Raw genomic sequence first — 14,422 nt, forward strand, 5'->3', positions numbered from 1 at the left:
ACTGTCTGTTTCCTTGAATAACTTGCTGGTATCAGTTGTGTGTTTTGCCTTTAAGTGATATTTTAGACTGGAACTACTACGGTGAGAAGACAATTCAACTTGGCAGTGTTTACAGATGACTTTGGTTCTGTCGACTCCGCCGTCTGGAAGAACTTTAAAATGAAAATGGCAGAGTAAAAGTTCCGTACCCTTCTCCATGTTTGGTGGATCCGCCAATTACTTTCTTTTCCGGTTCTGCAGCAGACAGCAACAGACTTTTACAAAAATAAAAGCCTGTGAGCAACAGACTTTTACAATAATACAATAAATTATAAAACAGGGGTGGTCCGTGGTGTAGTGGGTTGCGCAGGCACCCCATTTATAGAGGCTATAGTCCTCGCTGCAGCTGGCCACGGTTCGAGTCCCGCATCGGACGGCCCAGTGCTGCGTGTTGTTCCCCCTCTCTCTGCCCCCTACTTCCTGTCTCTCTGAACTTTCCTATCCATTAAAGCTGCAGTAGGCAAGTTTTCAAAATTGCGAGTCTAAAGTCGGAAAATTCGAACTGACACAACTTTCAGGTCCCTCCCCCAACCTCTAACAAGCTCCGAATCGCCCCCCAAACCCCTCCCCCTCTGTGGACGAGGTTGTGCACGTGAGTTCACACCAGTGTGAGCGCACACAAGCTGGGGCAGACTCACGCTCAGCAGCGTGTGCACAAGCTGTGATTGACAGGTAGGATTCCTCCACCGTAACTTGATTGGTTAAAATCAGCCGGGAGCGCTCGGTTTTTGTAAGCATGATTACAGGCTTCAGAGGGAGCTACAGAATTCGGGATTTTTCCTAAACAGCCTATTTAATATTCTACTTCCAGAATCCCATGACAGTTCAAGCTAATATGACTAAAAAAAAGTTGCCTACTGCCGCTTTAAAGGCACAAAAGCCCCAAAAAAAATGTAATTAAAAAAAAATAAAAATAAAGCCTGCTTTAATGCACGATAAAATATTTATCGACGTTAAATAATTGACAAGTTAACGCGATAATAACGAGTTAACTCGCCCAGCCCTAATTTTAAATAAACAATTCACAGTTAACCAGTATGACCCACAGGGTAACTGGGTGGATCAGTACCACATGATTTTTCAGTGATTTATAGCGAAGCTTGTTGAGTAACTTACATCTCCCTCAGCTGGTGCGTAGTAAAAGCCACTGGGATCATATTTATACTCAGAGTCTTCGATGACTTTTGAGGTGTAAAAGATTGAGAGGATCGTACGGAGGGTCCGTCTGTCCCAGTCATCTGTCACACGGCCTCCATAGTTACACTCGCCAGTCATGTAGCGGACAGCATCAAATGGAACTTCCTGCAGAAAACATGAAATTTCACACTTTATAAGAGGGCCTAACAATAGCAGATGGATATAGAACAATTCTGGATTTCAACATGCAAACATCAATGTATATGAGCACATTCTCAGTTTGTTGTGCTTCATTTTGCATCTACTCTCTACCAAAACAGCATTACCAAAATTCTTAGAACTAACTTTTGTAATGGAGACTGCAATAATTGACATAGAAGGTTGTTACCAGTGTGGCATTTTCTTAAGAAACAGTTCACTTACAAATTCACTGATCAACACTCAGTTACAAGCTGAAAATGTCACCTCAAACAAAAAAAGCTATCCATAGTATTTTATTTCTGTCCCTTTTTCTCAGATGCAGCAGGAGGACCAGACGTGGTGGAGCGTTTGTGGGAAAATGTCAAGAGGGGTTCTGAATATGGCTTATGAAAGTGAACACTTGAGCAAACCAGAACCCAATCGTGAATGCCAGTTTCTATTACAGGCATAGCTGCTGAACATAGCATATACAGAGAAGAGGATCATGGATGTAAACCTGCATGTGACAGTGTATACTCTTATGAACCAAGATAAATCAATTCACAGGAGTATATCCAGTAGAAAGCATGTATGCCAGAACAAGGCTCTTACGGCATGCAATGCACATTGTATGTAATTTGTTCAGTTATTGGTCTGTGTGTTGGTTTACATTCTATCTGATCTTTCAATGTGAATCGCAAAGTGCAGCTACCTTGTACTGCTCTAGGAACATGTGTAGCTGCTGCACAGAGATCCTGAGGTCAGTTTCATTGAACTCATATGGAATGTTCCAGCCCAAAGGTCCAAACTTCCTCCTCTCCTGGATTAAGGCGTGGAAGAAACACAGGCCATACAGGAGCTTCTTGAAAACAGCCTGGGAAGAGAATAAACACAGATGGAAGGCAAGTTTCAAGACAAATAGAAGTGTTTATTCTGTACTCCAACAGCAAAAAGAAAAGTAGACATGTGATATGCACAGCAGGCAAGCAGGGCAAACACTCAAACATGCAGGGAAATTTACTGGCTTGCTAGAGCTGTCAAAAAACTCTGGATCAGAGATGGGGTCCATTAAGAAGGAGCGTGCAATGTTGGCACGGAGGCCCTTCGGAGCCTCGTTGGTCATCTTCACACCATTCTGGAGCACCGTCACGGGAAAAGTGGGAGATGGGTAGCTAGTCAGCCACAGTCTGAAGTCTGGATGGGTGGTATCTGGAATCAGCCCCTGTTCACAGTCACAAAGCACGGGTCATTGCATGAATATATGTAAAGAGCTACATTAACATTCGTCTCACAGGGTACAAAAGCTGTGTGTAGAAACCGTGTTCTGACCTCACAAACTCTCTCCAGTGTTGACATCCATGAGGTGGCCAAGTGGCAGTTCTGAAGAACCACCCATGTGCCCTCTGCAATGCCTGTTTGAATCATTTGCATTGCAATAGGACCCTGGCCTTGGCCCAGAGAGAGCGAGGTCAGCTTGTTACCTGTAAAGCCCTGAGGGATAATATCAGAAATGTACACAGACGCTGCATTACTTATCTGTATTTTGCACTGAGCGATGCACATTTTTTTCAGTGCTTGTGAGTGTTTTGTGGGAGCCTGCTCAGTTTAGAGGATTCAATACATCCTTTCATTTTGAGTTTGTGCAAGCAGCCAGCTTCAAAGCTGCCAAATTCTCCAGATGTCTCTGTACCTTTTCATCTCCAAACTTGAGCAGAGCTGCCATGGGGTCTGAGCCAGGGGAGAGGATGAAGATCAGAGGAGCACAGCAGTGGCTGTCAACAAAGGCGTTACTTAGGTTGAAGGGTGGTGCTTCGATGAAGGGACGACCTAAACTGTTTGAAACAAACTCCTGCACCATGGGAATAATCTGGAGGGCGAATCAACAGAATAATTAATGCCGGCTATTTTAAAAAAAGTCTAACTTAACTGACATGACTCGCTCTTTCAACGGACCTTGTCTGGTCTGAGACAACGAACCACCAACATCTTCTGAAACTGGCTCAGCCTCTCCTGCCATTCATCAGGGAACAGAGTCTGATGGGGGTTCTGTAAATATGTATGAAACAAACTTTAGCCTCAGCAGGGAACATGTGGACGCTTAAACAAAATCATAGCTGTCATAGAGCCTTTCTGGGAAGAATGTACCACAAATATATTCACATCTATTTTTTTTCAGCATCTTCTGTTGCGTAAATTCAAATTGTAGAGACAGGCCAAGAGGAATCACCTAGGGCAGACACCCAGGTGATTAAAGGGCATATTTTGCTTTTGTTTGGAATGAGGGTTAAACACAATCTTTTATTCATCAAGGTTACCATAAAGATAAATTCAACTGAAGGAATTATTTTTTAGGGAAACTTTTAAGTAGAAAGAGGAAACATTAAGTAGAAAGTAGAATGTGTGAATGTGTAAGAAAACATTTTTGGAAAAAGAAACAGCTATGGGAAGGGAAAAAGTGGAGGGACACAGAGGTAGGAAAAAATAAGAAAAATAAACACAAGATTCTGGTTCTCAGCTATATGTTTGATTAATTTGTGGAACTAGTGAACCAGTGGAAGCGAGCAATGGTAGTGGAAATGTTTGGAATTATTGCCCCCAGGCTGTTTGTGGAGTTACTTCTGGCTATGTGTGTTGGCAGGTGCTTGAGACGGATACACCTATTTAGGATCTCCAGGGGATTCTCCGTGGGAACAGCAATGTGTTGGTGTGTGAGAGTCTGAGAGTCTGAGAGCCAGACTTGATTGAACAGCTGTTCTTGCGTCAAGACTGAATAAATGTGAATTCTACAACTGGAACAAACTAGATCTAATTAGACAGAAGCGTTGTGGCTGATTGTGCTGATTATAAATCAAATATAGTGCGTATATGCATGTGCATGTGTGTGAATGGCAAATAGACGAAAGCATTGCATACACTTTTGTGTGCACCACATATTGATTTAACAGCTGTTCTTGCATCTAAAATGTATAGGATTTACACAACAGGAAGGGAATGGATTTAATTAAATAAAACTTCAATAAACTTCATAATTCCTAGATGGTTGACTATCTTCTCTGTTTCTCTACTGTACCTGACAAGTAAATTATTTCCCCTTGCACTGTTTTCTATACATATGTCCTATATCTAAGCAGTATTTAGATTATAATCAAACTCAAATCAAAGCAAATAATTAAACTCATCTATTTGACATAAAGCATGAAAAGAAAAAAGAAAAAAAGTTATGATATAACAGAATCAGAAAAAAAGTTAAAGGATGCTGTTTAAAAGAACAAAAAACTCAATTTTAACAGAAGAAAATGTTCTTTTAACCATAACAAAGATAAAGATAAAGAATGATAAAGAATTATACAAGATGATAACAAACTAAGAAATAAAAACACTCCATGATGGCAGCTATTAATGTGTGTATAATAATCGTTTCACATTCTGTGACAGAAACACAGTATTTAACTGAATTTGGAAGCTGGTGTAACCCAGTGTATGGCTTTGTGAAGAAGTGGTGGTGGATTAGCCACAAGGCTGCTCACACCAAAGGTGGAATGTCCATCACTGAGCTGCCCTGCTCAGCTTCATGATGGGCAAACTCACCTGTGACTCTTGTGCCAAAGCCCACATCAACACTTACCAAAACTGTTTTGCATAGTTCTGTCTGTATCATACTTATTTTTCAAGCTTTTACAAGCAAATCAACAAAGACACAACTTTTGCTGCAGTCTTACATAACAAGCAGTTTAAACTTTGCCTCACCACATTTGGTAGTCCAACACTATAAACAGCCTAGATCAACACCAGCACTTTCATCAGTTTCTTGAACAACTATTCTATGAAGTACTGTTGAAGTTTCCACTTATATCATATCTTTATAAATGCAAAGATGTCTTCAGTAAACGTCAGCTTTTTTCTTTTTTATTCTGTTTGCTTTTTCTATCTGTAATCTAACTAGACACACTTTGAAGATCCAGCTACAGAAAGTGTGAAGCTTCTGAACTTTGAGGCACAGTCATGAGATGTCACATCAAAGCAGTGCACAGTATCCAATGTGGCACTGCTCTGAGTTTTGTTTTGCTGGAACCAAAGAAGCTGCGTGTGCATACGGTCCCAGTATACCACCACATGTCGTACTTGGGACATAGCTCTCAAAAGCTCTGAATATTTTGCATTTATTATGCAGACTATGGTCAGTTGGTTCCCCAAGCCATCATTCTTGGGGAACCTACGTAACCTAAGTAGATGTGGTCTAACACTTTGGCTCTTGAAAAGTGACTCAGTTTCAACTATTAAAATGTCAATCATGTCCACATTTCTTGCCCAAATATATTTAATCAATTCCTATTCATGTATATTAATAGTAATCTGAGAGTAAACCGACACATTTTCTTTTCCCTCTGGTTCTTTTAAATAATTCTATTCTATACATGCCGACTTTAAAGATGTGGACATTAAACCATATTGTCTGCTGTCACGTGTTTCTCTGACACACTATACATACAGCAATCACAAGAAGATGAAAGATGAAACTCACTGGGCTATCGTAGACCTGTTTCCACTCATTTCTGAGTTCTGTCATATGATGACGGAGATCTTTGAAACTTGCCATTTCATCCAAACGGCATATCTCATCCCAAGACTTCTTGGGGAGCCAGGTGCAGGGATTGGTATGGGGGTTATCCAGACCCACACCACCAGTTAGAAGGAAGTGCCACTCCCCTACATCTACCTAAAACAGTATTCAGTATCATGCACTTATTAGATTGTGAACACAGCAGCCAAATGACAAGTATTTGTGAGTAAGTGGATTAATGATTAACAATTTCGGGAATTATCTTTTTTGTAGCAGCTTTACTCAAATTGAGTACACATGATACAAGTTTGCTGAATTATAGCAATCACTGAAAAGACAAAGTCCAATAACTGACAATAACCAGCTTGTTTGTCAAGCTAATCACTCACTAATACATCCAAAAACTATGTTGGACGTGTTCTCAGACATCTGCTATTTGTGTAGCAAATCTGTGATGATTTGTGTATATTCTTACCAGCTTTCTGTGCATGAGCAGATTGACACTGAGGCAGAAGGAGAAGAGCAGCTTATCTTTCTCAAACAGTGAGCGACACACATTGACATATAGCATGTAGGTAAAGTGGTCTTGAAGGATCTGTAGTCTGAGGGAGAAACATACGCCACAGCTTTAATAATCTTACTCAGTGGAGCGTAAATTCAAACCAAACAACTCACAAACTCATCCACTCTCAAGCACATTTACTGGTAATAAACATTTTATAACATATAACATAATTAACATTTTATAAGGGATTTTTTGAGTGGAGATAAACCATAAAAATGTTTCTTGAGAGCCTTAAAGTAAGAGACTCATAGGAACTTGTATATTGCTGGCACATAAGCCAGGCCTGCTTACCTCTGTTCCAAGTCATCACTCTTTTCTGAGCTGTCAATGGAGCTGACGAAGAGGTTAATAAACCAGGTGAGGGAGTATTGGTACATCGGCTCAATGTTAGCCAGGTCAGCAATAGAGAAGAATAAGATGGAAGAATGCACTGCAATGGGTGTGTAACCCATGCGGGTCTTATCAATCTTCTGTTCTGTCTTTTCGGCCACAGCCTGCTTCTCTGAGATTTCATTGGCTAGCACCTTGGAGCAAGAGAGGATTTTGACGGCCGTCTCATCCTCCAGAATGTTGCCCTTAGAGGAGGAGAGCACCTCTAAGATTTTGTCCTCAATCTCCTTCAGTTGCCTGACAAAAATCCAAGTCAAATGAACCGTGTGAGGAAGGCCTGTGAGGAAGGCCTTTATATTTTTTCATTTTGTGCAGCATGTTAGACATATAGATCTGGTCTGCACATCTATACCTTTTGTTTTCCGCTCCCTGTAGGATGAGAAGCTGCTTCTCTTCTTCCAGATCAGGTCTCTCCTGGGCCACCACAATGCCCAGCAGCTGATCCTGAATGCCCTTTGGGGTGATCATGAAGTTAAGCAAGGTCACCTGCATCACAAGAGATAGACACACTTACATACAGCTTACAGACATAAACGTGTACAAAGAAGCCTGCACATGTCCGACTGAAAGTTTTCATACTCTTGTAGCAGATAGCAAAACTGATCCCTCAAAAATGTCTTTGAAATATTCTCTATCTGGGGCAAAAGACTGTCCAACATACATCTTTAATCAAAAACACACTTAAGATTTTGGTGCATACGATTACATTTTTCTGGGGTCTTTATACATACTACATTTAAAATATAAATGACCTGGCTTTGATTATTTATTTAGTAGTGCCAAAAGATTAAAAATGCGTTTTAAGCTATCGAGGCCTCTTAACTTCCCGTTGTAGTTTATGACGGAGTTCACCTTGTTGCTTATTTGTGCCAACATGAAATGATTTGTTTGACAATCCTTGAATAAGCTCACTGTAGATCTGAGAAAAAGGAAAGTAGATCAACTTAAGGAGGATAGACTCTTTAGTTCATTTCTAAGAAAAACTGCAGATTCCAAGAGCAGCAGTTCAAAAAACTGGATGAAAGTATAAATCCTTGTAGGGGTAACCACTTTATTAAGTTGGGGAAGAAGATTCAAACTTTGCTTCTGCTAAGAAAAAAAATGGTCAGGGTGGTCAGAAACAACCCAAGATCTACGAGCTCCAAAGTCTGCTATAGAAGTGCTCAAAAACTGTCCACAACACATTGAGTTTTACATTGCCATGGATTGTGAGGCTGCTGTCCAAAAAAGAGAACAGCTTGACTAAACGTTGGCAGATGACCAGATGGACAAAGCCTTCTGGAGAAAAGTTTTGTGGTCAAATGAGTCAATGATTAAAATGTCTGGCCACAAAAACCAGAGGAGTAAAGATGAGACATTCAACCCCAAGAGCACTGTACCAAATGTTAATTCAGCCCATTTAGAATAGAATAGAAAAACTTTATTCCTTAATTATTTGCACAACTAAAAGAACAAATTGTGTAAGTCCGATCAAAACTTGACTTTTAAAAAATGCGTGTAAGCATGTTAGTCCAAACGAAATTGTACACCATTTAGCTTTTTAAATTTGGGCTAACAAACCCAATGATGTCGTTGGCTGAACCCCTCCAGCATGTATAGACTCAAATTGGCCTTGGCCCTCCACACATGCTCCAAAGTTCCATCTTTTTGCCTTTTTTAAAAAGGAAACGGTAAAGCACAAGAGGCTAATAATACAGCAAATATTAATACATTCCAACGAAGCTGCTCTCATTTGAATATTTTAATGTTTCTTTTGTCAGGCTGCTAAAAGGGTCAGAGGATGTGACTGAACATCAGCCCATTACGACTATGTGTCAACTCACTGTTGCTTAGAGTATTTTCAGACTGTTTCAGTTAAAATCCTTATTTTATAACTGCAGCATGATCTGACCAAATCACAATTTAAACTTAACTTAAACACAACATCTGTGCAGGGAATTTGGCTGCGATTGCATGTACGATGATCTCTGCACCTGTTACAGTGTTTTCTGCTTGGAAGCAGGGGACTGCTCGGTCTGCACTTTGATCTGCACGGTCTAGACAGCACGCAGTGATACGAAGGGAGAGAAAATAGTCTGACTTTTTCTGGATGAACGATTTTGTGATGCAAATGTATTACTTTTGAACGCATATTGTTTTGAGAAGCAAAACGCTTTATTTTTGTGGCCCCAGCGAACTAGCTTGACTACCTTTGTCAACGCCAAAACGAGGCTGGAACTCGGCTCACAGGACGCAGCAGGGGGTAAGTCAATGTTCATAAATGATATTGGTAATATGGGTTGTCATACAGCTTCATGTCAAAAGAGGCGAACTATCCCTTTAATACCTCCAACTGGGTGTTCCACCTGGACAATGATAACAAGCACACATTAAAACTGTTTGAGGAATGGATGAAGCAGGTTACTCTACAAATTCTGCCAAGAGGAGTGGTAAAATAGCAAATTGGTAACCTGCTAGAAGTCTCTTAATGTATCTGGTCGAGGTGCACCTTGCTTAGGGACATTTAACCACGGTGGGCTTTATTTTTTTATTTTTGAGCATACGTGTCATTTTTACACTGTGGTAATTTAAGAAAACCAATAGTTTGATGCTTAATAGTCATTCTGCCCTTGAAAAAAACAGTTCATAGAAATAATTGAAAGCCTCATTTTGAAATAAAGTCAAGTTCAGTACCAACTAACTTCCTGACCAATTAATTCCCAATACAGCACTTTGAAAAAAGCAGGGAAGACTTTCTTTTTGTTCCTTGCCTCTGTAAAAAGGTGTTATAGCTCAAAGTGATGGAGTGTGTGTTACCACAGGCACAGTCATCCTGCTTTGCACTTACCTAGAGGTTAAAAGCCTATATCTAGTATCTGCATTGTGCCCTATTAAACGAGTGCACTTCTCTGGAGCTAAATTCCATTTCTATTGATGCAGTGAGGCCAACTCTGCTGGTGGTAAAGACTCAGGGCACACATAAATCTCCAGTTTGTCCTTTTCACTCATACGCCTCCCTTCTCCTTTTCCCTTAGTTCCTGCTGCTTCTTGAGGGCTGGTATTCTAGTTGCTCACCCTCATGTCCTTGGAGCTACTGCATTTCTAATGGGATTTAATGAGAATAATGGAAACCTCATAGTGCACTGTAGAGTAGGCCCAAAAAAACAAAAGATTTCGACAAAAGCAAGAAAAAAAAAAAAGAACTGAGCAAGTTGTGAAAAATGAGCTGAATCAATCTAATAGCTGGCCATAAAGAGCCGAGCTCCTGCAAATAGATGCTTGAAATGTGATCTTCGGTAATGCTTTCCAACCCCTTGCCTCTCTGTAATGCAATTTTCTTTCATGCCCCTTTTCTTGGAATACTTTTTTTTTTATTGGGGAGGGTGGGAAACAATGATTCACTGTGCTGCTAAGGTAAATATGTGCTCTCATTTGAGTGATATGATGCAATAACTGAGAGTTAAGGAGCAAACGCAATGATTATTTTTCAACAGAGGAAAATAGATTAGAAACAACTCAATATTAAAGCAAAGAAAAGCATCTAACCCAAATTATGTGACTGACACATTTTTGACAGGCTGAATTTAGACTAATAATTCTTCCTTACTAAAGCGGTCTATAACAATGTATGGTTAGCATAGTGCAAAAAGAAAATGCATGGCCTCACTTGACATCTCAAGGGTGAGATAGCTCAACAAAATGACATTGTTTTTTACTGCCAACTGGGATTAAACTAATATTGTAAATGCAGAAAAATGCAAATCATTCTGCTTTGGTAACTACCAGCATCTATATGTTTAATCTCTCCTGCTATGTTGGCAGAAGCTTTGTTGTGGAAGATGTATCTGCAGGATTGAAGGGTACCAGCCCCATCTGCATACCAAGGGGTGGGAGAAAGCATGGAGAGTTGCACAAGGCTCATTACAGCAACACTGGCACCTGCTGCAAACACTGGTGTGTGGCTGTTGTCAGGAGATGCTGTGCTGCACTTTTATGACTAAAGGCGTGTGAGTTTAGGATTGTCTGGGTATGTTTGCGTGAAGAGTTGGTGCGAAGGAGGATTGCTGTAATTTTAAACCATTTGTGATTCTGTATGCGTTCAACGCCTGTGGAGCAACGAGGGATTTTTTTTTCTACCTTAACGGAGGTCTCAGGCAGGTAGTGGGGGTTCCGTAGCTTTGTAGTGATATAGAAGCGGAAATCAGGAGCATACTCAATGGTCGAGTCTCCAAGACGGATACACACTGCACCACCCTGTTTAAAGGTCTGTCTGAGCAGCAGAGGCTCCAGGATGGGGTCCAGCTCCTCACCAACATTCTCCAGCAGCACTGAAAGAAAAGGTTCAAATAAGACTTTTTAACCAAACTGTCAAGAGAAACCTGTCTCTTTCAGACATCTTTAAAAACAATTTTACTTTGGAGCTGTCAGATTGTCTGCTGTTGACAATCACTGCTAACCTCAACAGCTGAGCCATTGCACAATTGTAAATTGCTACATAGTGTGCAGCCAGACGGAAGTCAAGGAAAATTGTTTTTGCACAGCACCTGAGTGTTATCATTGCATTGACTTCCAAACTCCTTCAGAGGAGATTTGAGGGCTATACCACATCTCTTTCACACTCCAGGGTTAGAAAGGTAACCGTGCCCGTGGTCCACTGGATTCTTGGATCAGCAACAGCCTTTCAACTACAATTAGTTTAGACATATTGCTGCTGTAAAACAGGACCTGTAATACCAACTATCATTATTATTTGTTGTGTTTGATTAGTTTTTCTCATGCAACATTTATTTCATGGAGACCTCTTTCACTTTATGGTGTTGTGTCAATTTTACTGCCTTTCGAAAGCACTCGAAATAACTCCTGACCCTTGTTTTCTGCATATTATTTGTACTGAAATAACCTTTTAAGCCTGGCACAGGTACAACAACAGTGATATATTTCAAAGTTGCAGGGTGAATTAAACTTAAACTCACACCCTCTTTCATCTTTTGGCCAGTCCATAACATTGACCTTCCACACCGTCAAAATAAATTCCATGGTCAGGAGGATACACAAGCAAGATCAAGAAATCAGTGAAGCACACAGAACATTACAAGTTACAAATGCCTGACCCCCATAACATCGCTTTGAATGGGATTTCACATTAAGTATGATAATGCTGTTTTCATGTTAGGAACATTTGCTTATCTATTATTGACATTGTGTCATCAGGAGTTTATTCAGTTTTTTTTACTCTTTTCCTCATAAAATAGCTCACCAAAGATTATTTACTCTTTCCAGATTGTTTTGGAGCAAAGACCCATTGATATTGCTTACATTCCAGTGTATTAGATGGTGCTTTGTATTGAGGTTTTGTAGAAAAACCACTCTTAAATCATGCTAGAAGAAAGGCGCACATCATTTGGATTATGGATTGCAAAACAAACAACAGGAAAGTGCGAAATAAGAAAATAGGCTATGAGGAGTGAAACTTCAGTCTGCGGCACTGTCTGCGGTGAGTTACAATTTTGAGGAGGTGCACCAGAGTGTCTGCGTAGTGTCTGCGTAGGGGGGGGGGGCATGTCTGCGTTAACTGCGACACACACGCAGACGACCTGGTTTCCGAGTATAAATCAGGCTTAAATCCCCAAGGGACTGCTTCACAACCTGCAAGGACAAGCAACTCTGAACTATCGCCTTGTAGTCTGCTGGTAAGCAAAGATCCGATGTCTGGCCGAGTAAGGTCATTATCTAGATGTCTTTTTAATGGCTGTATTGCTCTCTCTGTTCGAAACTCTAAATTCCCTCTTGATGTTCCTTCTCATGTCCACTCAGTGCTGTATCTTGAATTATTCTGCCAAAATACAGTTTTTGTTTTTTTAAATGTTGTCTGCCTGTGAGTTGACAGTAGATGTTTAATCTGAAAGCATCTTGTAGACCAAAAGGTTGCATCCACACATTAAAACAGGGGATTGAGACGAGACGCTATAAAAAGACACAAGACAGAAATTTGCCTCAAGATTTCAGAATGACCCCACTATCCGGAAGGAAAAATGGTGAATACACAAAAGATTATTGAGGTTAGCTTCTATACAGTTTGCAGTCATTTGACACATTCTACTGGTGCAGGGGCCTGAATAAAAGCTCATCAGAATGCCTTACTCAAGAGTAATATTGGAGAATACAGAACAAAGGAGGGCAACGGTCTCTGTACAGCAACTAGTAGTCTCTGTGGTAAAGAGGGACCTCCTCGGGCAATAATAGGAACTGCAACAAGATGGGTGAGGCACACACTGATAAAACAGCTATAGCAAAAGGATAAATCTATAAAAATACTTACCAGGGGTACCAAACTGGATACAGTTCTCCAGAGTGCGTACAAAGTTGGTATCACTCAGTTTGATAATATGCAGGCTGTTGGCTTTCTCCATGTTTTTCACCCACCTGTTGGCCTGGCCTTGGGGATCAATCATCAGAGGCCATCGTCTGGCATTTCTACAAATACACACACACACACACACACGCATACAAAGTGGCGGGTGATCAAATGGTGCTGTCTAATCAGAGTGAAAGATTTGTAACTGTTAACTGTGAGACATCCAAACAGCAGGGGAAAGGCTGCAGCACAAGAATTAAGATGCAGAGATTCACTCAGAAGTGCACATTGACACTGAGCACAGTTAGACAGCTTACAGCTGGACATGTCAGTGATTAAAAAACAATGCTGCTTCAACCAAACAAGTTGAGACATCCATCTTTACCAAATTAAAGTCCTAAAGCATAACGAAAACATTAAGGTTAAAAAGTCCGTCTTCAGTACTCACGATATGATGATACCATTGTCTATGGAGAAGCTGTCTGATGGCAGGCCAGCGATGGTCCATGCACGGATCTTTACCGGTTCACCCAGGGAGTTCATCAGAGACATGTTAGCTGAGCATGGGATCTCTTCGCTCTTACAAAGATTCATCCACTTTTCTGTCTGATCCTGGAGAGGGGCAAACACAGCTAATGACTTTCTTTTTACTTCCCTACATACACAGCAGGAGTACAATGCTAAAAAGATTATAAAAGATATTTACAAACTATCTAAGATGTACACAAAAATGTACATATTTAAACAGACATTTACACAGGTTTAAACAAAGGTTTAAAAACAAGAAAATGAGCTAATTCTGTTTCCTCTACATAGTTTTCTGGCATCAAACAAACAAGGCTTGACATGAAACACGACTTTTAAAATGTAGTTTGATCTTGGAGACATGTGAGGCTCATAAAGAGGAAAACTGCAAGTGCTGTGGGACCTCCAAAGAGTCTGCATTTCATGAACTGCTCTCAAACATCTGTCTCTCATTGACTGTAGATTTGCATCAGTTGTCTTTACCTGTCTGTAGCTGGAGGTGAAGGCCCCAAGGTAAGCCACTATGCCTGCTGAGATAAGGATGTCGCCAGTCAGATTATTGTAGAGCTGTCCGAGACTTAAAGCCATTTCACTCCAGCGTGTCTTCTCTCCACCCAAGCCTCCGATCAGCTGCTCAGCTCGCTCCAGTTTCTTACTGCACAGATCCACCTTTAGGGCATTGAGAGATAAA

The 14,422-nt window shown here is 40.7% G+C and overlaps 1 protein-coding gene across 1 annotated transcript in view; it reads right to left on the reverse strand.

The window, feature by feature from the left end:
- The window catches only part of dnah7 (dynein, axonemal, heavy chain 7), a 92,543-nt gene that overhangs the window by 20,588 nt on the left and 57,533 nt on the right, over positions 1-14,422 (reverse strand). Inside the window, exons 45-58 of the mRNA XM_075480439.1 lie at positions 14,215-14,400; positions 13,655-13,818; positions 13,171-13,325; positions 10,989-11,179; positions 7,225-7,358; positions 6,774-7,109; positions 6,393-6,519; positions 5,879-6,073; positions 3,310-3,402; positions 3,047-3,223; positions 2,686-2,847; positions 2,378-2,578; positions 2,069-2,230; positions 1,156-1,341 (exon numbers count right to left, since the gene is read on the reverse strand). Of these exons, the coding sequence (XP_075336554.1) occupies positions 1,156-1,341; positions 2,069-2,230; positions 2,378-2,578; positions 2,686-2,847; positions 3,047-3,223; positions 3,310-3,402; positions 5,879-6,073; positions 6,393-6,519; positions 6,774-7,109; positions 7,225-7,358; positions 10,989-11,179; positions 13,171-13,325; positions 13,655-13,818; positions 14,215-14,400 (2,469 nt within the window). The remainder of the gene's footprint in view (positions 1-1,155; positions 1,342-2,068; positions 2,231-2,377; positions 2,579-2,685; positions 2,848-3,046; positions 3,224-3,309; positions 3,403-5,878; positions 6,074-6,392; positions 6,520-6,773; positions 7,110-7,224; positions 7,359-10,988; positions 11,180-13,170; positions 13,326-13,654; positions 13,819-14,214; positions 14,401-14,422) is intronic.

The sequence above is a fragment of the Odontesthes bonariensis genome, chromosome 12, assembly GCF_027942865.1.
Source record: "Odontesthes bonariensis isolate fOdoBon6 chromosome 12, fOdoBon6.hap1, whole genome shotgun sequence".
Classification (NCBI taxonomy): Eukaryota; Metazoa; Chordata; class Actinopteri; order Atheriniformes; family Atherinopsidae; genus Odontesthes; species Odontesthes bonariensis.